General features: G+C 47.2%; 1 protein-coding gene across 1 annotated transcript; it reads right to left on the reverse strand.

Annotated features, from left to right (window-relative positions):
- Positions 1-684: 684 nt before the first annotated feature.
- LOC144179906 (ornithine decarboxylase-like) lies at positions 685-24,397 on the reverse strand. The gene is made up of 9 exons (XM_077708328.1): positions 24,314-24,397; positions 22,234-22,330; positions 17,152-17,228; positions 13,950-14,116; positions 7,262-7,399; positions 4,246-4,411; positions 3,470-3,623; positions 2,052-2,155; positions 685-1,517 (listed from the first exon to the last, which is right to left on the reverse strand). Exons 1-9 carry the CDS (start codon positions 24,395-24,397, stop codon positions 1,188-1,190), a joined length of 1,317 nt encoding a protein of 438 aa, XP_077564454.1. The 3' UTR covers positions 685-1,187.
- Between the last annotated feature and the right edge of the window lie 2,874 nt (positions 24,398-27,271).

A 27,271-nucleotide genomic window follows, 5' to 3' on the forward strand; every position in this document is an offset into this window, starting at 1 on the left:
TCTTACTGCGCGGCCTTTTCCTACACCCGCCAACAACAACGATGGGTGTTCTCGCGATGAGGCATTTAGAGGTTTCGCGTTATAATTTATTTCCACCTCTCGGGGCCAGTGCGCCAGCAGCCAACGGCCCGAAAAACTGCGCATGCGCGACAGCCCGCGACGAGTTTTCTTTTTTTTTTTTTCCTTGCTCGCCGCGTGAGAGCAGCCGCGGAGTCTATCGTTCTCGTCCTCTTGTCGCTGTGTGGACAGATCGACGGCAAAATTTTTAAAGCGAAGCTCTCTATGCCTCACTGATGGCGTTCGATGTCGCCGCTGCTATTTGCAGGAAAGCCATCTTTACAGTATTGGTTTCACAAAACGATGAAGGTGATAGCGAAGGCAATCAAGCGCCCCAAGAAAAACAAAACGCTTACCGTGGTCGGAATCAAAACCGGGTATTTGCGTTACGAACGAGATTTAGATCCTATTGCGCCATTCCGACGTGGTCGAAGCAGTTTGTACTTTGAACTTTGACGTTGACTCAGGTTGCACGGAAAAAAGCTTCGCGTTTTAAGCATCCTTCTCTTAATAAACGGGCTTTGACATTTTGCACACATGCCTTATATATTGCTCACGGAATAATAGATACATTTATTTACAGGTAGGAACAACGCCTCGAAGAAAGCAGCGGACGAAAGACCGAGACATACGTTTTAATTCGGATACAGCGACAAAGAGAAACTTTTTGTTAAGTAAGGTGAGCGGAAGGATGTTATCAGGGCCTCCACCCTGTCAGAAAGAAAAAAAACGACTATGACAAGGCGCTGCACAATTTGCGTAAAACAACTGCATCCTGAGAACTGTGAGACTGAGAGAAACGCAACTGTGAGACTGAGAGAAACGAAACATTAAGAAAACACACTTAAGCGGCCAGCATTATTATTTCGGCTGAAAGACCTTGAACAATGGTAGCTGCATTTTGCCTTACTTTTTCCTGATGCTTTGCATTCCTATGATAAGAAATGCTTCAGGGAAAGCAACAGCTATTCTTTCGACTTTGTTTCTTAATGTTGTCGAATCTTTTATCTAGAAATGAAGCCACGTTGGCGTGAAGAAAGAGAAGCGGTAGGTGAAGCGAAAGCAAATACGCGGAATGCGTGAGGTGCGAAACCGTTATTCTGGAAACGCACGAGTGGAACACCACAAAATTACACCAGTGCTCCTGGTTTCTCCGCCGATGTGGCTGAGTTCCCCAAGGCTTGCACAGCCTGGCAGTAAGCGGGCGATAGCCCCCATGCCCGGAGAATGCGAGAGACGCGATCCACGTCATTACTCTCCGTCCTGTAGTGGACAGGCGGGAAGCCGCTGCCGTTGAAGCCGCTGACTTTGACCATACTGTAGGCACCCATGTTGTCCATGAGCAGCCACTCGCCCACGGTCACGTCGAAGAAAGGCACGTCGCTCTCGAACACGTCATACGGATGGCACGTTGCACCCCACAGGGTCGCCAGCTGGCTTCGGGGCCGTTCGTACGGGGGCTGGAAGTCGAAATTTTTGCATGTATGGTTATGTTTAGAGGAACTTGAGATCAGGAGTTTCTCATTACTGAACTGAGTACTTACTAGAAATAGTAATATCAAAAATGTTTCGTGTACAAAAGTGCCTTGAAATCTTAATACCATACTTTTGGTGTAACTGTTCATTAATTTCCACTGCTTTTGTTGCCGCCACTTCTAGATCCTAACCGCACCCAACTCAGTTTCACCTTTTCTTCGTCCGTGCATTGTTTTAAGGAATAAGTTGGTTTACGTTTAGACCTAACCGGGATAAGTCGTTTTAAGACCGCAATTGAGCCTTGCAACAAATGTAAGAGTTGGTACTTTCCAAATTACGTAGCATGTGTCTCAGGCCAAGAAGATAAGCGGGCTTTTGACAGACGAAGGCACAAGTGGAGGTTGCCTGTTCATAAGTGCGTTGTTACAATTACTGGAAGATGGCATGTGGACACTGCTCATTCAATGTTAATCAAAAAATGGCATGTCCTGACTCAGTTAAAGGAAACATTCTCTTACCGCCAGTGGTGAAGGCACGATGTCCAGGATTTTGTACATCTTTCGCGGGATGCAGTTCTCGCGACTCTCGTTGACGTAGATATCGTGGTGTTCTCGCACGGTGCCTAAGAAGGAAGAAAAAAGCTACAGCAACACGCGAGAAGTAGCATTTGTGAATTTCGCGAGCAATCTTTCTAGAGGATACCTATACGCTTAGGTATGTTTATCTCAAACCGCCTACGCCACAAGGCCCAAAGCCTTTATGAAATAAATGTCATTTTAGTCTGAAATGCCGGTTTAATTCATACGTCCCACAAGCATGCCATGAAGCGCAACCTGCCGCATGGTGCCTACAGGCGGACGAGGGAACAAGACGGATTGATTTCTGAAAGGCTCGCAGAGTAACGCTGACGCACAAAACCTTTTTGCTCATTTGCTCGACGTGGCCCCATTTTGAGAGGATAAAACGTTATCAGGCTCCAGTGGTCAATTTTAAAACACTTTTTGGACGAGGTTGCTGGTATTTATGCTCATCTATGCATCATCATATATCTACCTGAGAACAATATAGTGGAAAATGTTGTAGAAGAAAGTGTTGCGTCTGAACCTTTGTCTCGCTTCGATGCTGCATTAGAACCATTTTACCAGCGAAAAACAACAGGGACCTAGAGAGAAGCAAGCAGGACAATCGCTAGACAATCGCTCTCTAGGTCCCTGTATTTTCGCTGGTAAAATGATTTTAAGTCAACACCAACTAGCCCAACTTTCAGTCTTATTCGTTGCTGCAAATCGCAGTCTACTTTTCTTGGCCACAAGCAGGGTTTTCCGCTAGGGGGCCGTGCAGTGCAGTTGCGCTACGCATAGCCTCCAATGTTCGCTCCAATCGACAAGTATGTGAAGTCGTGGGAATCAAAAAGAGAGACGGAGTTTGAAGACGCCAGATGTTTGCGTGGTACCTACGGTGGTCCATCATTTATGGCTGGCTCAGGTTCCGCGCTCGTTCCAACGGAGCTAAGCCAAGCGAAGAACACGCAGGACTGCTAACCGCCGCGGCACGTCCAAAAGTACGTGGCCCAAGCATGGGGACCAAAGTACCTGACACCTACGACTGCATGCACGTAGCACGTTTCTCGACAGACCCCATCGCGTTACACGCGCTCACGTATAGATAGCGATGCCCTCCAAGCAATAGCTGATGACGACAAAAACAGTGGCAGAACGATGTAGAATGGCTTGAGGGTGTTACATCAACTTTCATAGGATAAAATTTACTCTTAATATTACACAATTGGCTCGGTTTTTGACTAACTGTAAGGGCCTGTTATACCGTTAAAACCACGCCTAACAACAAGCCCACCGTTATGAAGGGGGCGAAAGTCAAATTCCCATTCTAAATGGCGGGCAAGCACATCAAGGTAGGCCTTAAGTGTATTCCCTACCATCAATGGTGGTTAGCTGGCTTCTCTTGGCGACGACCTTGACCGCCAAAGTATAGGGCGACGTGGCAAAGAACGCTCCTGGCTCAGCAATGACCGTGGTCCCGGATGAGGGCGGAAAATGCGTTTCTAGCGCTGACCGCACACCTGCAGAGACCTGCTCCGGAAAACCACGACGCAGTGTAAGCAAACAAACATAAATTTCACAATATGAATTTGTGCTCCGACACAATTCGCGTTCACGGACTGCCTCCGTATCGTGTATTGCTTAGCAAAAAAAAACTCCTCAAGGCACAAAAGCCTCCTCACGTACCTTCGATGGGGCAGCATTATGGCTTCTCTTAGCAATACTTTCTGCAACGTGTTTCTGTAAAGTGACGTCACGACTCGGTAACAAGACTCTCACTTGATGCTGCAACGTGGCGCCATGACTTGTCCAAATGACTTGCGATGCTATGTCATGACTTCGTCACTTGACTGTGACGGGCACATAATGCTTTCGCATTAAATAAATGTTGAACATGTTTAACTCCTTATATCAATGCTATGGCAATCATCCGGATATACACAGTAAATGTGCGGTAGCTTTGAAGCAATTCATCATCATCATTAACATGATCGCTAGTATTGGCAACATTTTTCTAACCGAGTCTGCCAAAACAGTATGGTTCATACTTCAGTTGGTTTAGCAACCTCATTTTCCATTGCTGGCACTGCTTTTCAGCTTGAGCAAATAGCAAGAAAGCGATGCATTATTTTATTAAATTAGGTATCCTTACTTCAGCAAAGACGTCCATCTTGCGGTGACTGCCTAACATTCCTCCGCCGATATCAAGCACGCTCATTTGGACCCCGAGCCGACCAGCAAGGTCGAACAACTTCTTCGCTTGCTCGATCGCAGCTTGGTAAATCCCCGGGGTGCTGGGCACGCAGCCAAGGTGAAAGCTGTAAAGCAAAAAAAAATTCCCTGAATTCTTCGAAACGCAAACTTATTTCAATTTTGCGGTAACCGAAATGTCTCGCAACAAAGGTGTCGCTTCGCCGCGTTAAACTCCACGTACACAATCAATTTTCAAGCGTAAGCGCGTTTTCCTTGGCTCCTTAAAGGGCTACTGAAGTGCTTTTAAAATGGGGTAAAAATATATTTTTCGCCATTAATACATTGGGTTGTTTATGCCTGTAAAGTTTTTTTCGTCATTTTTAGCTTGGGGACAGAGGTATTCGTCGGTAAAGTTGACCTTACGCCCCGCCCATTGCTCCCTCTCGTATCGCCGGAAGAGCGAAAAACCGAGAGGCAGCGACCGGAAGTAGCGTCATATTCGGAAGATCGCCAGGGGCGTGCGCCGCGGCTTCGCTGTGTCCTCGTTTTGTGGGCGAAGTTCCGAATTTAGCGGGCCTGTAATCTGCACTTTATTAATTATCATTGTCCAGAGTTGCTTCCGCGTCGATTTTTAACCGTTATGTCGCTGTTTTTTTAGAGATTTCCTAAATTGACTCCTAGATATCAGAGATTTCCTACCCGAGCCACCCAGCGCCCGTGGGCCGGCCGTGTCGTCGGGTTCTCTGTGCTCATACGCGAAGCGACGGGTTTAAACAAATACGGAGGTGCCCCAAGTTCCTGATACATTATTACGGGATTAGAAAATTTGTGGGACCGCAGCGCTCTGGCTTTCCTGAACTTCTTGTTCGTTTTCCCGATCAATATTGTTAGCTATGACGACAGCTTAGCTAAGTAGGTAGATTTTAAGAAGAAATCAAGCAAGCTGGAAAGCATGAAGCGTTTTCTGCCTGTGAGAGTGCTCCGCACACTCGCCGGTCGTGCATTCCCGTGAGGCACACGATGCGGTTCGAACCGCGCATGCCGTGGCAGCAACCGCTCTTCGCTGCTGTCCAGAAACAGGGCAGTCGCGAAAAGCAAGGTAAACATGCAAGAGAGTGGATGATAGTGTGGGGAAAAACTGAGCCAGGGATTGTCATCCCAGGCAATTTTGAAAGAGGTGATCGAATTTGAATCACGATGCGAAGCGCCGGCCGGTCAAGGAGGCTCGTCGACGGCAGCAAATGCACCTGCCCGAGCACAAGATGCGGCGAGAGGCCGGTGGATGGCGCTACCTGCGCGCAAGAATGAACACAGCACCGATCGCTAGTATGACTATCAACGTGAAAATATGGTTCCACGTGCGAGAAAGGGGATGACAGTGTGGTGAAAAACTGTGTTAAGGATAGTCATTCGCAATTGTACAGATAGCAGCGACCAAATATCTGCCTCTATGCTAAGCCTAAAGTCTCAACATCCGAGGCGATCCGTGCAACCCAAGCCGGCTGGAGCTGTGGGGGGAGGCGTTCTTCTAAAGTTCGTTGCGGGCCAGCGTGCTGCGTTTGGGTTCCTCTACATTTTGGGGGGCCACCAACGTTAGGTTCCCCTATTCTAAAGCTGCGTATGTGCAGTAATGCCACGTTCCGCCGACCGGCCGCGCAGCGACCCGGCGCCAGCACCTCCGCGCGACGCGGCGACCGGCCGCTCGCTAGCTGCTGCTTGCGCGCATCGCGGGCCGCTGCACATAGCTTGTTACCGCCTGTTCGAATGTAAAAACTAAGTTACACATGCGAGGAAGGGGATGATGGTGTGTAGAAAAACTGGGCTAGAAATTCTGACTAGCGCTGGTAGTGAAAGGCGGCGAACCAATATCTACACAACTTCCCTGCATCCGAGATACAGAAGTCGGCCATGAGCCGTAAGGGGAGAACCCCTTTCGAAAGTTCGCCGAGAGCCAACTTGTTATGGTTATTTCCCTCAGGCTCTCCTATTCTAAGGGAAGATTGTGTAACTCTTCCATTCACCAGAGGACTTTCTGGCCCGTACCTGAACGGGAACATAACGAGCTCTTCAGGCCGAGCGATCACCGCAGCGCGGGCACTTCCGAATATGACGTCATCTGCCGCCAGCCAATCGCGAAAGGCAACCAAGGCTGTCGCCGTGCCCCCGGGCAGGGGTCGTTTGTTTTGACGAAAAAAGATGGTTTGGGGTATTTACACACAAAATAAACATGTTTTTCGAATTCATCGTCAAGAAAACCATACAGTAATGCCCCCAACAATTTTTTTTTTCAAAAGCTCTTCACCAGCCCTTTAACGAAAGCGCTTTGAAGAAGTGCGCAGTCGCAGTAGACTCATGCAGAATTCTTCGCTATAACAGACAAACCCTGGTATTTTGAATCCGTCCTCTACTCGAGCCTCCAGTCGATGAGATCCTTGAGCGATTTTTGCATATGAAAGCATTGCGATATCCTCCTCTCATCCGAGTCGAGGGAGAACATAGAGTGTAGAATAGACTGAGAATACGCCACAAAAACATCAGCTATTCAATAACAATGGCTGCTTCAGTAAAGCAGGCGGGAAGCTTTCGTTCCCATTCCGAATTTGGCCTTGGGCACACGAGCAGTCCGCAAAATATCGCGTGTAAACGTGAGAGCCGTCGGTTGCCAGAAGAAGAAGAGTGAAAATTCCATTAGGGTTGATAGCTTGGGACCGTATTGCCTAAAGTAATAAACACTCAGAATTTCCCTGCAAAAACCTACCCGTCTCTTTTAACCCCACCTAATACTTTATAAAAATAAAATGGGCATAAATCATGCTAAAATTAAGAAAAAAAGGGAAACGCTTTACACTATACTAGAACATGCATACATCATTCAACGCTCGCACGTAACCCTCCATTACCAAGTGCAACATCACTATTAAATTTCACAATATTGTCAGCAACAAAACTTCAAAGAATAAACTATAAATACTTACGCAACTCCTACCACCGTGTGGCCTAGTTTTATGGCAGTTCTGAGAACTTTTTCGGCATCGGCGAGTGGACATCCAAACTTCAGCTCCAGTTGCCTTTCCTTTACTTGCTGCCCTCCAGTTGCGAACCTCAAAAGGAGTCTGCAAGCGACGCGTTTAAGCGTTCTAAATGTGTCTCTTGGGTGCGCATGCACCATACGATGCGGCCAGAGCTTAACACTCCGCGCCAGGTTTCTTGAGCAGTAATACCCCCCTCAAACGTGCCTATTTAAGTGCACTCCCACTGAGTGCACTCGGCTAAAATGTCATTCGGGCGCAGCCGAACAGCAAACGCGAATGACAATTACCGCCGAACGCACTTAAAGCTGAGCGTGTTCCCGAAACACACTTTACCCGGGCCGGCTCGCCGAGTGAGTTGTCTCGTCCACAGGGGCCTTAAAATTTGGAAAAATAACATAAAAGAACGAGCTTTGAGTCGTCTGTAAATTATGTTAGAAGTTAATTGTGGGTATATTGCTGATTTAGTTTTACGAAAAGAGAAGCAGCGACGAGAAAGAAGAAAATAATCCCTCGCCCAACGACGTGCTAGCGCCGCCTCGTGAGGTGTTGTTCCATGACTAAAAGAAGGGGAACAGCGCAAATTTGACAGACACGAGAAGGAGGAGACGACACGCACAGCGCTGACTTACAACAGTTTATTCTTTACCGCTCGGGCACATATATACCACCACGGTTAAAAATACAAGGAAAAGCAAGACTAACACGATAGTGTCTCTTATCACCATTGGTCGTCACACATCACCATTCGCTCTGCGCCACAAAAACACGTGCTGCACTAACCTGGGGTCAAAAAATCTAATTCTTTTTGGGAGAGGGTCAGAGAGGGCATGCTTACGCATTTATCTTTTAGGCGGGCGATTTCGGCAGCTTCAATTATTTCTCTAGTGGTTTTATGCTTATTTTTTGCTATAACCTTTGTTTCAGAAAAAATAGGGCTGCATCCGCTAACGCTGCAGTCCCTACAGTGGAGGCCCAAGTGGCCACTGATTGCCTTGGTTACTTTGTAGTGGTGCTCTTTCAGCCTTTCATTTAGGCACCTTCCTGTTTGCCCTATATATTGTTTACCACAGGACAGCGGAACGGAATATACTACCCCTTCTATGCAGTCTACAAACCGATTTTCATGCTTTGTTGAGCAAGACTGCATTGTTCTTGCTGTTTTGTTGACTCTTGAGCACATCCCTGACAATTTATTGGGGGCGGAAAATACTACTTCCACGTTAGCGCGTTTGCCTATTTTTTTCAAGTTATGTGCAATTCGATGCAAGTAGGGAATCACAGTTATCTTTTTGCTTCTGTTTTGATCTGATACTGGTAGGCTGTCCTGCGTGTTTCTTTTTAATTTTTGTAGAAATCCATGGCCGCCGTTCTCTGAGGCGTTCGCGTAGGTAGTTTTTGTGGTCGTGTACCCGTTTCAGTACCAGCACTTTCAGTTATAATCCGCGCTCCCTGATAATTTTCCCTCGACGATATGGCTGCTGCGATTCGCTGCGCAGCGTATAACAATAAAATTATGACCACCGGTATTCATCCGCAGTCCCAACTGCGTGTTTTGTGGACTTGTGAGAAACGCCGATTACAGTGTATAACAATGTAAACACAATAAAGCGTTTATATTGTTCCTCACGCGACACAGAGGTGGAATTTCAAGTAATTTTGTCGAATATTCATGCCAGCTATCGTCACTGACATCCCAGCAAGGACACTTTATTTCGTCGTTTAACAGCGCGCAGCCAAAGGGTCATTCGGGGAGCCCGAGTGCACTCGGCCTGAGTGCCTTAAATAGGCACGTTTGACAGGGGTATAAGATCCACTGAAGCAGGGTAAATAAAGAGGGGGCAAGTTCCCCTGTTATAGCAACTCATCATGACAATTGGGTGTGTTCATACTGGAATTTTTCAGAGCCAAGTCGGATGGATATAGAGATATACTATTAATATGATGCTGAGATTCTCGAATAGAAATATAACATTTCAACCGTGATTCATTATTACATGATGGCGCTTATAAAGGATTAAGAAGACCCTTTAAGAAGAACCTTTAAGAACGGTTTTACAACGGATTACGAAGACCCTCTTACAAAACCTAATAGCATAATTACAACATAAACTTTGATTAATTTGCGCGTAATCTTCTAATTATGTGTGCGGCGCTCATAAGAGACCCCAATGCTCGCAAAGGCACATTAATGGATCCTATTGTTTTGTGAATGGCATTTTATGATTAGCTACCAACAGGCTACGTCGAAATGCAGTATATGGCGTCCTGATAATTAGAAGAATAAAGCAAAATGCGAGTAAAGTTGTACCACTACTCTACGATGGCACCAGTAAAATAAAACGGGGAGAAATGAATCCTGGTCAAATCCCGGTCGCGTGATGGTGACCAGGCGGTTAGATTGGTAGACAATGAAGATCAGAACGACCAAAGCAGTTAGCGCAGTTGTGTGCGCTGAGTCTACTTCAAAACTTTGTCGAATAAATGTGCGAAGCGCAAGAAGAATTAGTTACAGAGGGGATGAACTCACATCACCGAAAATATTTAAAATTGAGTACCGCACTCAACGGGCAGGGAGTTGAATTAGGAAGAAACAATAAGGTACAACAGCCTATTGGAGCGTGAGAGCAGAAAAAGGGAGAGGTAGATTTATTCGGCTCAGGCAAAAAATTGGGAAGAGCAGGTTGAACTGTGTCGCCGGAGAAAACGAGCTCAAGACAGGGGCACTAGGAAGCAGCTGAACGTCGGACTATGAACGAAATATGAACCCTCGGCGCGGGTATGTTCCGTCACCCTTGGTTGTCTTACGACTGTGTAGCCTACCGCTCACCCCAACGAGGGCAGAGCAACGTCAAACTCATAATATGTCGCGCTGCGGGTGCCCTGTAACTTAGTTGGACTTTAAAGCGCAACATTAGGTTTACCGTCAGCATATAACTGGAAAGAGTAGGTTAATGCACCTTTACGTATATATACTATGGCCTTCGTTAGTGGTCTAATTGTAACCCTACTGTAGAGCTTAATGACGGGCCAAACTAGTTCAACCTCCTGATATATCAAGATGCACGCACCTGTTACTGCGCTACACATCAAAGCGCAACGGAAGGCCTAATCTCCGAAAATTCCGGGAAAGCATTAACCGATGCACCTCTCCAAGCATGTGCTACGCGTCGCAGCCAATAGGAGTTTTAGGCGTCGTTTTGTTGGTACATACCCCGGACCCCGGCTATTTCGCTGAATAGGCCATTTAATGACTTCGCATTAAAACTAGGCGAAATGTACCGCTTGCGCAACGCCTGATGGCCATGTGCTCTTCGTAATCAGCTGCAATGCCGTGACGAAATCACGTGTCCACGTAATAACGTCTAGCGACGTTGTTGGGCAAAAATACCGCGAGCGGGAGCTTTTCTTTTTTGTTTTTTCTTCGGAGTCATGAATTCTTTGTGATTTTGCATGAACCAGCAGTTAGCGCAAAGTCCTGCTTTTAACTCTTTATAAGCTATAGGAATTATAAATTTGGCTCTTCCTAAGTCAAACGTCATCGAGAAAAGAGGTTACGCTACATATTTTGTTTTTTGCGGCTGCACAGTGCACTCCACTATAACACCATCTAGCTACCCTGATTGTAGTGGAGTGCTGCTGCGGAAGCAGCTTTTCTGTGTGTGTGTGTGTGTGTGTGTGTGTGTGTGTGTGTGTGTGTGTGTGTGTGTGTGTGTGTGTGTGTGTGTGTGTGTGTGTGTGTGTGTGTGTGTGTGTGTGTGTGTGTGTGTGTGTGTGTGTGTGTGTGTGTATGTGTGTGTGTGTGCGTGCATATGTGTGTCCCTTTTACATGTATGTCGCACATTAACATTTAGTTTATTTGTATATATGTGTAGTCTTCTCTCTGCTTTAATTGTGTAACTCCTTTTTCTCCTTTGTGTTTTAGATATGGTCCTTGTTGCGATCCCATTTGGGTTGTGCATATGTACCATGTTGCCCTTCTCGCCTACCCCGCGCTATTCCTATGTACTCTTTCCTCCCTATCCCACCTCCCCTACACCAGCAGGCGTTCCGATAGTCCGCCCCTAGGCGAAACAATTTACGCATGCTGGTGGTCCTTCCTCTTTCCTAATGATCAATAGATACATACATACATAGCAATACAACCATGGTCATTGGTGTGGTTTTACAGCGTTACGAAGGCGCTGTGCAGGCTGTTACGTGTCGACTGAGTGTGTGTGTGCGTGTGTTGACGCGGTGCGCGGCCTTCGACAGCGCACAGCGTGACGGCGCGCTTTGATGCTTTCCCGCATAGCATTGGCGCCGCGAGCAGAAGACACTTGCAGCGCTCATGCGATTTAGAGAATACTGCGCGGCCTGAACCCTCTCGAAAACGCAGGAGCCTGCCTAAGCGGCCATTGACGGCAGCGGCATCTGACTCGTCGCCTCTCCGTCTCTTCAAGAATGTTTTAGGGGCGAAGCACCTTAGGACCTCGCTTTATCCGTGGCTTGTCCATTGGCGTCCGTGTAGACAGTGTTGCGCATGCGCGAGGAGCATTGGATTGTATTGCATTAGATTAAACTGAATTGTATCCGATTGGATTGGATTGGAATCGTATATACTGTACACACGCGTTGTCACTCATTTACTTGCCCGAGTGGGCAATGTCACGGATGATTTACGGTAAGAACGATCCCCAGCGCTTCGCCCACTCGTCATGATTCACTTCGTTGAGATGCGTGAATTTTTTACTTGTGTATGTTTGACTCTGGCGTCCGTAGACCCCTCCTTTTCCCCTATCTCCCTCTCTGCATACACCGGTTCTGCAGAACACATCACAGGACTTGTGTTTTGTGTATCTGTACTTTTGGTGACGTGCGCAACGCACTGAAAGGTTATGCGCCGTTGCGAACTTATCGTTATAAATTCTTGCCCTTCGGCTAGCCCAGTGAGTGAGACTCCCGGGATCCACTCAGAGCGTTGCTCTGCCCATTCAGTTGCCATGGTATTAGCACGCCAGGGTGCTGCTCGCGTATCATCGCTGTCCTCTTCTCACCATGCAGTTAAGCTTTCTTCGCTCTGCATCGTTGAAACGGGGGCAACTCCCCTGCAAGCCACTTGTTCACCACGCTACCACTACATGACGGAGGTCGGTTCTGGAACGCCCTCGTTAATGTAACTCTGCCTTGCCATTATAAAGAACCTAAGGCCGTCTACTCCAACCATTATTTTTCTAGTAAGGCGTTGCGCTGGTGAGCCCAAGGACGCGGGTTTTATGCTGGCCGAGGCGGACCTTTGTCTGATGCATTCGATAGACGACACCAACCGCGTTTCGAGACTTGAGGGCAGGAAAAATATACCCCGGTGGTAGAAATTATTCCGCAGCCATCCACTAAAGCGCGCCTCCGGTGTAGCTTCTTCATACCTGCCTGCCTGCCTGCCTGCTTGTCCGTCTGTCCGTCCGTCCGTCCATCCGTCCGTCCATCTGTCTGTCTGTCTGTCTGTCTGTCTGTCTGTCTGTCTGTCTGTCTGTCTGTCTGTCTGTCTGTCTGTCTGTTCAACCAACCAGCCAAAAATAGGCGAAAGAATGCTTGAGCACAAGCATATATAATAAAAACCGCTACAAAATACAGAACACTGCGGCCACTCTTACGTGACGACATTATTCAGCACACAGGTAACTTCAAAACTAAAATAAATATGATATGACGATATAAAACCGCCATCGAAGAGAGGCGAAATAAAGCAAACATCAAACCAAAAGAGGCCAGCACAAGCCGTTATGAGCACAACCGAAACAAAAGGTCCCAACAACTGGCGCGAGCAGGACGAGCATTGGAAAATAAAATTGAGGAAACCGTATTGCATTCATCATGGAACGAAAGAAAGGGGGGAAGATAGGCGTGAGTGGTTGGAGGGGGAGACGACGGAAGGTTTTACGTGGCAGCGGTGGCAGAGGAGTTTCGATGACACTTGCAGCGAAGCAATGGGTACGCAGCATGACATTAGAACGAGACTGAATGCCACTTCCCAGACGGTGTCGTGTGAATGAAAAGCCGAGCAGCGAACTGAATCGGGTAAAGAACGTCATTTATAGCAGAAAAAGACGTGTAAATCGCAAGAAGTTCAAAATATTCACCTCTGGTGTGGAAGACATGTGCACCATTTGGACAAAGAACATGTGGACGTGCGGACCAGCTTGTGGTACGTCGTACGCGTTATTTCACAACTTTGATTTTCCTAGTCCACAAGCTGTGACTTACTGCTCACGAAGGCTTCACCGGCCAGGATGGGGATCCCCTCTAGCTAGAGAGACGCATTTCCAGCGCGCCTAAATAAATGTCGGGGCTTTACCAGAAAAATAAACCGGTGCATTAGTTCGGTTGCGTTCTTCCCTGAGGCTGTGACGCCAGCTCACACCATAAAAATTTCCGTTGCACGTAAATGGATGTGAAAGATTGCCAGTTTTTATGACTCAGCTTCCTTTTTTCGGTGCGTGTTTATATTCCAGAATTTCCGCATTAGGGTATGGGGTTCAGAAAGCAGGACGCTATTGCAACGTTCAACATTCTTTCATTTGGTTGCTCACTTGTAAAGCGTTTAGGTATTTTCTCCTACTTCATCTAAGAAATTGTGTAATAGGAAGAATACAACCTTGAATTCTTGTCTGAAATCTTGTGGAGTTCCTCCACGCAGTCAAACGTCATTAAAGTGATTCCAACACTTTTGGAATATTCAAGGTGTGAAACTTGCTTGGCAGGATTCGCGTATAAAATCCTACTGGGGTCCACGCCACACTTCAGCACCAACTGAATTTCCCGCTGAAAAAAAAGAACGACAATTCAGCGCCCTTTGACCTTCCAAAGAGGGAAGTGCAGCAAAGTTAGCGCTCAGGTTGGAGTTGCTGGGCTCAGGTTTAGCTATACTGAGAATTTGCTATACTGAATACAAGGACAGTGGCCGATCTCCATACGTCACTGACTAAGGACACACACTATTGGTTGGTAGACCCAATGGCGTGTTTTATTATACCGTGGCTACGCTAATAACAGCGCAGTCTCTACTGCGCCGCTTAGATGGCCGCTGAAGAACGCGCGGCATTGCGCAATGTCACGAGGTATCGAGACGCCTTGCGGGGTGAGGAGGACACACGACTCAGGGAGGAGGCGCGGGCGATTGGAAGGTGTATACAGTTAACCGTGGATATGACGATGTTGACAAAAAATGGTATTTTTTTGTCACGTGCAGGTTTTCGTTGCATGCAGGTTCCCAGTTAAGGTTCGCGGGAATGAAGTACAAACGAAAACAAATTGCTCGACATCAGTGATGGCGATTTCAGCCTCAAAGGATTTATTTCACGGTGACAAATAGCGTGATTTGTTCCTGCTGCTTTCCGACGAACTTAGTCACTGCACGGCACTTCAAAGAAGCAAGCTCACGTAACCCCGTATGCACAAACGTAACTTAAGTATAACTTTCGCCTTCTGACACCTTTTGGTGCATCATTCCGGTTCAAGGCACAAACGTATGGTGAACGGACGGCTTTTCCCGAAGTTGATGATCGTTGCCACACTCAAAATTGTTAAGCTGCGGTACTGTACCAGGTGGCGGCGTTCTTCTTTCTCGACGGCAGAGACGGCATTCAAAATTGCAAGCTTGTCTTGAAAAGACAAAATTTCTCATTTCCTGGCAGTAGAACTGAGTACCGACGAACCGCCACCACGGACAGCAATGGAGACGTGCGGCTACACGCCGACAGGCGGGCTTAGCGCCTAACCCATACTTCCCTCACACTGCAAACGCACGGTAGTTTGCGATGCGGGCAAAGTTCGCTAAATTAGTGCCCTTCTCAAGCCGATTTTTCAGAAAAAAAGGGGAAAAGCGATAGCTCATTAGCGTAGCGAATTCATTACCTCAAGGTTAACCGTCGCGCGCCTTCCTTACATACAGGTCGCAAACACATGGCTTTCAATGGGGCTGGGAATGGGGAATTGAAAAGCTTCGTAAAATATGGGAATTCGTTACTTAGAGGTTCGTTATATCCAGGTGTAACTGTATAAAGTGGAGCTGTAACCATACTTCCTACGTAGGCTACCGTGCCGCACTGTGTACCACAGAATGTTGGAAAGCAAGCGCACAGATACCAAACTTACAGCGATTGTCTTAAGGTTGGCTAGACCTCTAAACAAAAAAGCATTATTGGGAAGAGAGTTCTCCAGGGCGATATAACATTCTTATACGAAATATTGAGGCATTAAGACCTTTCTATCAATTTTTTTTTCCATCCGCTGAACACAGGCCGCTGAGCAAATTGCCGCCAGCGCGAGACCGTGGGATCCTAGCCTTGCATGTTCACTCTAAAAAAAAAAAAAAAAAACTTGCTGTGACAATGGAGTACCGTTTTACGTTTGAGGTTTTACGTTACACAACCCAAGTTTTATTTTCAGCGAAGCTTACATGGCTGGAATTCGATGTATCTTTTGTGTCTACGTACTATCTTGATCACAGTTAGGGTGCACACGGGAGCGCGTGTCATTCCGTGTGCAGGAGCCGCCTGTCGGCGTTCAGTATAACTTCGCACGCATGCGCAGTTCATTTGCAACGAGGCTATGTAATGCGCGTGTGAATTTACCCGGAACGCCTACAGGCGGCTCCCGCGCATGGAATGACCCGCGCTTCCGTGTTCACTTTAGCTGTGATCAAGATAGTACGTTTGAAGTGCCAGGTGTTCTATAGTCCAAGGTATTAAAGATTAACGCCCTGGTGTGTGGTCTGTGAGCACACGGCAACCACTAATGTCGCACGCCGTTCAAAACACATGATTAGGACGTCATGCTTGTATGACTCGTCACATGGATATGCACCGAAAGTAGATTAGTTATTATTACGTACTATTTTCAAAACCAAAACATGACTTACAGCCTAATCCTATGGGTGGAATTCATTGAAATGTTTAGCTGTCAATTTCTTCGCTTGGCAACACTGTAAACGGCCACGAACATGGCACGGCTTGTGCCACTGCGCCCGTACGCCGAAGAAAAAAAAACACCGGCGTGCGTCGTCAGCTCCGTTTCAACCTGATTCTCAACGGTGGTTTCAACAGAGATGTCATTAACATTGCAGTCGAGGCATTACTTCGCGTTCGGTGGGGTAGAGTTTGGAACACCCGGCACAATTGATGTGCTAGCACGGACAAGTACCGCCATCCCGCGGAGCCTCACGTAACCAGTAACGGGGCGCTCACTTGGTTGCCTGCATGCGTGCCTCGACAGTGAATACAAGCGATACGTCTCGTCTCGTTAATGGAAATTTTTAGCTGATTTGTTAGCAACAGACACTATTTTCAAGATTAGAATTGTTATGATGAAACCGTACGTTAGTATGTATGCCTCTTTCCTAGGGGTGACCATCATCAGCCCTCAAGAAAAATAAAATTTGCTCGCACCTTTCACCTAAGGCATGTGTCACCTTTGTACCGCGGGTTAAAAGTTCCCGGTCATGTTCCTTCAGAGTGGAAGGGCTCAGCATTTTTCGAGCATTACATTTTTGCTATGAACTCAGACTCCCAATCTACCTAGAGTTGAAACACATACCCACGTCTGGGAAAGTAATTGGGGTTGCTCTGGACCTCTCGTTTAAAATCCTGTGCCTACCTCCTATTTTTATTTTGCGCTTTGCAAAGGCAATATTCGCACTAGGCTATAGATAGTTTTGGCAGGGCAAAATCCGCCATGTCCAATGGAGGCCAATTTTTGATGTTTTGCCAATACTTCCGCTAGGCCACCTGAGCTTATACCGATCCTTGAGAATGTCTGAATTTGCAACAATAACGAGAATGGTTCGGTTTTTTCCTCACCTTGTTCGAACAGTCAAAATTAAATCCCTCCTTTGCAAGCGTTTCAATGATTACAGGATACGTGTTGGCTTTTATAGCTGAAAATGGGCATAAAATCATTAAGGAAACGATTTTGCATGTAAAGACAGATCGAAATGCACATAACTCCGCTAAACGCGAAGTCTATATCATCGTTTCTAGTTACATATTACAAAGGCTATGACAATTGTAGAGTAGGAGATCAGTGTACCAAGCACTTTATTCTCGCTCACAGTAAAAAACAAAAAGTTAGCTATACTTTATTACAGGGAAAATTTGCGCACACTAACAGTCCCAAAAACGACTAACAAATAAAAATTGCTAACGAGGATTGACGAAATAGGACGATGGAATTATATCAACTGGGAATCTACCTTGTAACAGTTACAAAGGCGCTGCCGCGCATTACCGGCCTAGCAAACTATATATAGCGGCGATAACCAAAAAAGACATCCCCCTCGCGAGGGGCACGATCAAATGCACAGCATTTCCGAGGGGGTGCGCCGGCAAGTCGTATCTCTCGATCGCGGGACCCGTGTCGCCATCTTTTGGAGGCGCGGGACAACTTGTGGCGCTTTCGAAACAAACGAGAAATGAGTGAAGGATATAAGGCGCTTTCGGTGCATCGAAATCTGTGTGGGTTTCGTGGCTCGGTCGGTAGTGCGCCGGGCACCTTGCGCTCCGCCCGCGGCGTCATGGGTTCGAAACCGGGCGCCGGAAACTGTTATTTCTTCCTGGCTGCGGCAAGCTACGACAAGGCGCGCCTGCGGACTACGACAAGGCGCGCATGCGGCCTACGACAAGGCACGCCAACGCCGCGTGACATTGTGAGTTACTAAAATGCTATGCATTTAAAACGTGCTTAAAAATTACTGATGATTACAATACTTCCTAATGCGAAATTTGGGCGCAGCGCGAACTGCAATCTTCTCGGTCACGGTGCATATCTCCTGCGTTTCGGAAACTGATCGCGTGATCATCGAATGCACGGCGGCGCGCGCTACCCGGCCATTGTCTCGCAGCGCTTCGTGCCGAGTATGCTGTTGCAAATCGTTGTACCCCAATACGCCCTGCAGGAAAGCCAACTTTCTCTTACGATGATGGGTGATCGTGGGTGAAGGGAAAGGAAATCGCAAGGCTTTCTTGGTATGGATTCCTTTGTAGGTACGCATCATTTCTCTGGAATATCTGCAGCAGCTCTCGGATGCGCACTCCTTAGGCCTAACGTTTGGGTTTAGGGTGTACGGCGCGGATCGGTCCGTGTTGTTTGGCGTTCGCTTCGACCATGTCGAAATGGAGCAATCGGAGAGACACCGGCTTTGTAACGCGAGGGACCGAGGTTCGATTGAGGCCCCTGAGAGCCTTTTTTCAAGACGATAGTCTTTCTTGGGCTCCTAAAACTCAAAACAATTGGTTTGTCTGTCTGTCTGGGACTCGACTTAGCCACCCAGCTAAAGTGAAATAAAATCTGCGCAATATTCTTATATACTCAAAGCCAAATCTAAACGTCTAAGTCCGGTGTCAGTGTTCATACTTGCCAACATTGTTACATTACACAAATAAAACGCATAAAATCAATACATAAGTGATATTTGCAGTGTTCTTTTATTTAAAAATTCATGGATCCTTGGTTTTTGCGATACCGAACGAAATGCTACATCAACGGTAGAAAATCGTCGCCTGCTGTTGCCAGCGCTACCACCTGGCTGCATTTAAGAAATCAAACGGCGATAGCAAGGAAAGGTTCAACTAAATGGGATCCACGTTCCGCTTGGAACGCTCGTGCAGTAGGGCATCGTGGTTCTATAAATGTAGTAGGAGGGCGCCTCAATTCACGAGCGCCTGCGCCGTGCAGCGCTCGCATCGTGAGCGGAGCGCTCGCATCGAGACACCCGACTAGGAGCTGTAGAACGTGGTAAACTTAAATTGACGTGAGCAAACCTATAGCGTTTTATCTTGCAGGAATGAGACGGGAGAGGAGCAGCATGAGAGGTGGGCTGGCTAGAGAAGGGAGGCTTTTAATTGGCAGGGGCGCCAGTCGACTACCGTCTTTCGGAGACATTTGCAACGAAAGGAGTAGATAGGCGTCCATTTTTTAACAACGAAGCTGTTTAGCAAATCGTATTTTTTCCTGTCCGCAGTTAAAAATACCGACCGCGCGCACGTGAGCGCCTGCCTCGCGGCGACCTTCCGGCAGTTAAACAAACCAAGAAAGGGCCGAGCGAACGTGTGTTCTTGCCTCGGGGCTACCGCCCAGCGTCCGTGGCGCACGTTTGTCAAGCCAAGCATACCCACTCAGTGAGATTGGTCAAGATTGGCACAAAATAAAACTCCAGCGTTCGCTGTAACCATGGGAACACTTACTCGGAACGAGAGAGACACGCAATACCGTACGCCCCCCCCCCCCCCTTAAGGTGCAGTTCAGGGATTATCACTTGCAAAAAAAAAATAAAGGAAGCTCACACTTATAGCAACAATGATGGAGTAAAGGTCGTTGCGAAGAAGAAACACATCGGCTGCAATCGTGAACTTAAACCGTCGTGATGGTCGTTAGGGTTGGGTGCAGCTTCGCTACCGTGAAGTATTGCGCATTAGTGTGAGCTTCCTTCATTTTTCTTTCACTTCAGCCACGATCATTCATCATCATCGTCAGAGAAAGTTGGCTTTCCTGCAGGGCGTACTGACGTACAACGGCATCAGAGAGGACACTAAAGTTGCGCTCTAAACCCGCCGCTCCAACCTTAATGGACAAACTACTCGCGCGAAAGAGGCGCAACTAATTTTTTTCGGTGGAACTGCGGAATATACCAGCCAAAGTAGAGGATTCCTGAGTGAATAGAGACGCGTTTAGACTATTGCGCCAGTAATTTATCATCATTGTCGCTGGTTGTCGTACGTAAACAAACACGGACAGTGAAATGTAGAAATGGCTCGCGCATTCACTTGCCTAACTGAAGAATTGAACAAGTATTCCGACGTACACTTACCACAAGGCGAAACATTTGGCCGGTATCAAAACTTACGCAAATATCACTTGCAGTTGCAGGAAATCTGATTAACGTTTAAGAGCTTAACTTAGGGCCTCTTTGAAACACACGTACTCAGAAAGAGTTCCAGCGTGCAGTTATTTTACATTTACAGTAATCTGCTTTGATGTTTGTTTCAGAAAACTGCGTGCACAAGCTTTACCACTCCGTTAAAAAATTTGGGGCATCACACATCGTTCTGCGGAGAAGAGTATAGCGACACCAGGTTTTACGCTTTCGGCATTTTCTGCATCAATGAGGGACCGTTGTTGCGACGACCGGTTTATCGGCATTCAAGACGCTGCGTATAATCTGCAGATACATTCAAGAATGTTTGTATCCAGTCGTGCCCCCTTGTCGTTCACAAAACCGGCCATTTATGCTGCCACAAGTTTTGCAAACGTGGGCATTTCCCCGAAAGAGAGGCCATGACCACAGCCTGCTGCAGAGCACGCTTGAAGGGCTTATTTTCGCAGTCTTTCAGTCGCCTCTACAAATAAGAACGCACAGCGCAACTAATTTTCTTGGAAAAAAAGACAACAGGCTTATTACACTCGTAGGCAACTTTTTCCAACTTGTGAGACATCTTGCGCATGTAGGGGAGAAGCTTCTACTTTCACTTGCATAGATCAGTACGTAGTCCACGTTGTGGCACGCACTTGAGGCACGAAACAACTCGGTATTCTCAGCCAAGACAGGACAAGGAACTGGGCCGGTTCATTTGCAGTGTTCAACGAGTGCTGCATGAGTGCTCCACACGGCACGCCGCAATAGCACGGATTGTAGGGACGTTTTTTAGTGCAAACGCATCAGGCTTGGCAACCATACAGGCACTACGTGCAATCGGAAAACTGTGCGAGTACCCTGAAGCCTAGTACGGTGTTACGAACGCCCACAGTAGCACATAACAGGGGGGCTGTATTTATACATGCATGAATTGATGCCGAGAACTGGCGTGCGCCGGGGTAAAGGGGGTTGTAGGGATGAAAGACAAAAATAACTGGCTGCCAACAAATAAGGCCTACCGTAAATTTCTTTTGTGGGGATAAGCTACGCACCAAATACATACTGCTTCGAAATATGTTCTAAAAAGAAAGATCAGGCCTCTTGCAATTACAGAGAAAAAAAGGAACTGCACCATCGGAAAGTTATATGGACTACGACGTCACCTTGAAGCCTTCGTATTTGCGTAAATGCCTTTTTGTGGATTTTCGTTTTCGTCTTGTTTATCTTAAACAACTTTTTTTCTCCTTTTATGCTTTCCCTTGCTGGGGGATCTCCTCCCAGTACAAAATCCTGCGTACACCACTGACGCCGAGTACGGTGCACACTCGTTAAACAGAACTATCGCCAGCCTAATGACGTAAACAAAACAAAATCAGAATTGCTGGCGCATCCACCCTAGGCAATCGGCTTGGGCAATCTATGGCAGGGCCACGTGTTAAAATAAGAGGAGGGTGCTTGCCTCGCTGATACAAAATCAGCGAAGCGAAGGTCCGAAAAGAACAGTCCGCTCAAGCGGAGGATCAGCTGATGTTCTGTAGCGTAAGTGAGCGTCCACATACGACGTAACTTTGGGGGTAGATATGCCCCAGTGGAGATCTGTCTTAAATGCAGCTGCCGTTTCCGTGAGAGCCTGCATATGGTGGTGAGGACTAGTGTAACTGAGGCCACTAACACGATAAATACTGGACTTGGTACGCACCGTTAACGCTGGTAATCAATGCTCCGGAAGTTATCGTTTAGAAATGTTTCCTAATAGAAGCTTTTCCCGAAACACCTACGAGAATTAATGCTCTCGACTGGCTTTTTGACTGTAGCCTCTGCTCTGTTACTAAACGAGCGCCTAGATTTGGTGGCAGTGTAAAATCCGGCCCAACCCATTGCACGTATTTCGTGTTCCAGCAGGTCACGGTACCTCAGTAGGCTGATCAGCCATTCTTTCCCTGTGCGCGGTGGAATTGAGTTTTTTTAACGCGGGAAGACAATTTATGGTGAATTTTCCGTGCCGCACAGACAATTTTAGCAGATCTCTCACCGTAGAAGGGGGTGACGCGCGGCAGCTCCCTTCGCCAATCCTGGACACGATTTTTCAGCACACGCAAGTCACACACGTAGAAGGCGTTATCCTCTTCCTGAAAAGGGGGCAGTAAAGTGTTTTATCAAAGCAATGCGGCTAACATGGTAGAGGTGATGGTGGTCATGTTTATTAACTGGCGGAGCTAGCCTTGCGTAGTATGCCAGCAATTTCCTCCCCGATCAGCCCATTTCACCGCAATGAATGGGAAATCACTAGGAGTCACTGAAACTTGTGTCCCTCGAAAACCGGAGGATCAGGCGCCAAATTTTTCTCCTTGGGATCCAATGGTCTCTTGGGAAAAAAATATGCCGTACATGGAGTGTTTGTTTTTCTTAGATGCAACCAACTGAAGCACGGTGGCATGTGTGGCGATTCAAGAAGTTAAGACAGCCCTACTATGACAGATCCAATTCAAGAAGTTAGGACAGCCCCATATCTTCCTCCGCTAAGTGATTTTTGTTTTCTTATACCACGCAATCCACCATTCTCTAGTTCTTTAAATCTAGGCACGTAAATAAATCACTTTATCGTGAGAAATAATTTAAAAAACGTGAGAGACAGGGCGAACTAACGTGACGCAGACTAGAAGTCACACACGCAGCGCAGACTAACAACCAGGTTTTATTGCTTGCAGACGGCTCAAATAAACATCTACAAAGCAATGAAAAGGTTGGGCGGTGTTTTACGTTCTCGGTTTCTCCTTTAAGTAACCATTTGTTCCGTTTTTGTTTCCGGAGATCCCGTAACCTGAATTTAGTGACACTTGATAAAAACCAAGGCTGATATCCAGCAGCTTCTAGACTACCGATTTGGGCGTCAAAACAACGTTGTGCTGGGTGCTCGCACGACGACATAGTTAATGCTCACTTCAAACAAGATGGGGCCACCCCTCTTTTGCCTGTTAGAAATAAGCATTGACTAGATCGTGCGAGCACTCAGGCAAACATAGTTCTGACGCCCGAATCGGCAGACTAGAAGCCGCTGGATATCAACCTCCGTTTTTATCAAGCGTCCGTGAATCCCTGTTACGGGATCTCCGGAAACAAAAACAGAACAAACCATTACTTAACTAAGAAACCGAGAACATAAAATATCGCACAACCGTTATTCCATGCGTGCATAAGGTGTCGCATGAAGTTAAGAAAATTGCCGAGAGAGGGGGCACAGTAATTCTCGTAATAAACATAATAAACTCAATACACTGAGCTAGGTCAGTGCGATGGTGAATATGGATAAAGGGCAACTCATGTAAGACGAAACACAAAACGAAGTACGTGGGTTACTTTTAGTGTGTCATCTACGAAATCTCCCTGCCATGCAAACGAAGATATGTTGGTCAGACGGGAAGACGCATTAATGTACGGCTCCAGGAGCATGCAAGTTCACTAAAAGCGAATATCGGCGGCGTCTTGGCTGCGCATTGTCGCCAGTGTATGTGCGAACCAGAATTTGATCAGTGTCATATCATTCGAAGATATGCGGACAGACGCACACGTGATATATATGGCGTTTTTGCATCAGTCAGAGGGGCAACAAATGTGTAAGCAAAGCGCCTGTGTTTATCATGAAAATGAAATCATGTATCTTTGAAACGAATAACGGGGTGCTTATTAATGACAATGGGACAAGAACTTATGTTCACTTCGTGTTATTCGCAACTTTTCTTTTTTTCCTTTCTATGGCTTTGTAAAAGTGTATTTAAGCCGCCTGCAAGCATAAGTACTTCGTTGTTAGTCAGCGCTGTGTGTGTGTCTTTTACTCTGCGTCCTGTTAGTTCGCGCTGTTTCTCGCGTTTTTAACATGCACCAACCAGTCCACTTGATCCCCGTTCTAAAAAAATCTGTTGATGAAAATCAATCGAAGGAATCATAAACGTCGCTGCCATGATGCGTGGCATCTGGATTGACACTTAGAACGTGTACTGCTTCTTCATGAGGCATGATTATAGTCGCCACAATACACATTTAGCCGCCTCGGTATGAACTGCATGCCTCTCACCACTGCAAAGGCGCGCTGGATACGCTTACGAGTCGCTCACCTGCATTTCTACGACATTCATGGCGATATCCCGAACACTTCCCTCATCATGGACCAAGAAGCTTCCAGGCTTGTCTTGCTCCATTTCTGCGGCTGTGTCAAGTAGCCAAAAGAAGACAAGTGCAATACACAATTGATTTTAATTTCAAGCCAACAACAACCAGCCCGTCAATGGATGGTGGGAGAATAGTGAGCAGACACCCTAAATTCTATCGCACAACCTGATTTTCCGAAAATAACATGTCATTAAAACAGGCTTTATTAGCTTGCTGTCGCTTAGCACTTTTGTCGTCAGAGTGTGCATGCTCTTGAGGCAAGCTTGCGAGCAGTGCTTTCCGGGAGAAAAATATTGGCCTAAAAGGGAATTGTGCGTTCGAGTTTTCGTCATATTATAGCAATTTACGATTTGTTGGCGACAAGTTGTGCTAAAGAGACAAGGGCTTTAGAACTGAAGGCCCAAAGCATCAACCGCGCTAAAGGGCAAGATTTCATGTTACTCAGCGCACAAAAGAAACAGATTGAACCTAATTTGGAGAAGCTGCAACTGAATTATGAGGCTCCGCGCAGGGACGCGTCTTGTAGCCCAGGTGTACGTCTCAGCGCACAATTAAAGCCACCAGGTTCACCGTCTACAGATATATCTAGCGTTGGCCGCCATCCCTTACGGTTTCGAAGCTTTGTATTGTTCTCGGAAACAGCTTCGACAACCAATAACCAGTCCACAAAACCATGTATGCAGTCACCACTTCGCAACTGAGCGACCAGGGTGGCCAAACACGAAATAGGATTAGTAACCGAACAAGTCATCTGAAACGCCTGGCATAAGTTTTGTACTGGCTGCACTTGAATGAATTTCTTAAGACCAGTTGTAGAATGCTTAAACAGGTAGTCTGCAAGTTATGGCGACAACTGACGCCACCATTTTTTGGGAAAAAGAAAATAATAGAATCATTGCATTGACAGGGCTATACTTTCACGGGAAGCCATGACTTAGGCAGGCTTTGAAGAGGTCAACTCCGGCGATTAGCTTAATTACCACAGCCGAAAATTTGCTTTTCAAGTGCCAAGTCGCCGTACAACCTCTGAGCCCTCAGATTAGCGTAAAAACAGGCTTACGAGCGTCGATGTAGGCCCAACTGGTGCGTCGTCCAATTTAGTTTACGTGCGCTCCTTTCGGTTAGTCCCGAAAGTGAATTTATTAACCCTCCATACTTGCAAATCTGAAGTGACCAGAACATCGACATAAGTCTTATGGAACAATTTTGTGTACTTAATAATGCCAGCTCCTGTTATACATCGCTGCTATCTTCTTTTAGGGCGCAGCCCTTTGGCGGCCGTTTCTGGGCTGAGCCGCGTCGTCGTCGTAACCGGGTGAACGATGGCAAGACAGACGAGTGAAAGAAAAAGCAAACTGTAAAAGAAAGCAAAAGAGGAGAGTGTCGCAAAATTGGGAGGGGAGGGCGGTTCGCCGTGGCGGCGCGCGCCGGCGCTATCCGAAAGTGCGCGGTAGGGGAGAGGGGGGGGGCAGTATGCTGTGCCCGCAGGAGGCGCTCGGCGGCGCGACGTGTGACCAAAACGGGAAGGGGGCGTGCGCGTGACTATGATGTGCGTTCACTTGAGACGCACTTCACGGTCCCTTCCTGAGACGCACTTCGCGCTGCCGACGCAGAGGCTCATCATCGCTGGCGTCAAGTGAACCCACTAGTAAGTGGTGCATCAGCGATCTGCTGCTGCGCCCAAACATCGCATTAGAGAGTATCGTAATCGCCAGCCAAATTTTCCTTATAGAAAAATGTATATGCATTAGGACTCGTTGTTCAACCCATTTTTTTTTTAATTAATAGCAAAAAGGAGGGAGGCTCAGGGGCAGCTGGGGCGCCAGTTATATATCTTCTCACAAAATAATTGGGGCAGTCTTCGCACGAGTGACGCGAAGACAGCGCAAACAGCGAAGCTAGCGGCCCCACACATCCTGTTACTCGTTCGGCTCAGTTTATGCGTAATTCTGCTTCGAGACCCGGTCAAGTGTTTCGAGCGGTGTCATCGTTAGCAACCCAAACAGGTATTAACATTCGGTCATTAAGGTATGCACAATGTACGCGTGCCCACCGACTTTGCGGTGAAGCTCCGAGAGTAGCGGAGAGCACAGCGGGACGAGCGCTTCCCCAAAATTTCTGAACTCGTTTGGTGGCCACCGTTGGACTTGTGTGTCTGACGTGTGGGACACGAAGAAGTTGACTAACGCTTTATGGCTTCTGAACCTTTTATACACCTTCATTCATTTTGGCATTAATCCCTCTCTTTGCACAGTCAAAACTGCACCACTCGTCGCAACAAGCGATAGAGCGAGGCACCCCGGGATGCTTTTTTCAAAGCCGCGCTTGTCCAATTTGCAGCGCGCCTCTCCGCAACGCGCTTCCAAGGCCGTGCTTGTGCCAGTTGTATCGCAACTCCGACAGGTGGCGGCCCGAGTACCGCCGAGTAGAGTTCCTGTATATAGCTCCCGGGAGCTATATACAGGAACTCTACACCCGAGTAAGGTCCTGGACCTTACGCCCGAGCGCGGCGAGGCAAAGCTACCGTGGTGCCTGTGCGCGCAATGACGACATCGCTCAGCGAGGTTTTACTGCCCACGTTCTCCGGCCCAGCCAACAGCTTAAAAGGTATCGCTGTTTAAAAAAAGAAATGCTCGAACATTTGCATTTTTAGAAAGTTCAATAACGCAAGTATTGTCCGTTTTTTGTATTATAATAATTAAGGTGGATGCTTACAACATTTCAAGAAGGGGGAAGGCGAAAGCCTACTTCAGTTTTCAGCTGATCTGCTTTTCGTCTTTCGGTTAACATTCATGTTGCTCTGATGGGGTTGCTTGCGCAGCTTAGACCATAGCCGCTACCTGCCGACAACGCTGACGAGTGACATTGACTTCATAACGTACATTGCAATATCTCTTACGTCA

This window comes from Haemaphysalis longicornis, unplaced genomic scaffold, assembly GCF_048455015.1.
Source record: "Haemaphysalis longicornis isolate Haplotype H1 unplaced genomic scaffold, Haemaphysalis longicornis Haplotype H1 scaffold_4, whole genome shotgun sequence".
NCBI lineage: Eukaryota > Metazoa > Arthropoda > Arachnida > Ixodida > Ixodidae > Haemaphysalis > Haemaphysalis longicornis.

Bases quoted from the DNA above. Each gene is read 5' to 3' on its own strand.
- LOC144179906 (XM_077708328.1), bottom strand. From the start codon at position 24,397: ATGGAGCAAGACAAGCCTGGAAGCTTCTTGGTCCATGATGAGGGAAGT. The intron at 3,624-4,245 runs GTAAGGATACCT...TTTCCGGAGCAG, and splicing joins AGATGGACGTCTTTGCTGAA to GTCTCTGCAGGTGTGCGGTC. The intron at 1,518-2,051 runs GTAAGAGAATGT...TTCGACTTCCAG, and splicing joins TCGTGCCTTCACCACTGGCG to CCCCCGTACGAACGGCCCCG.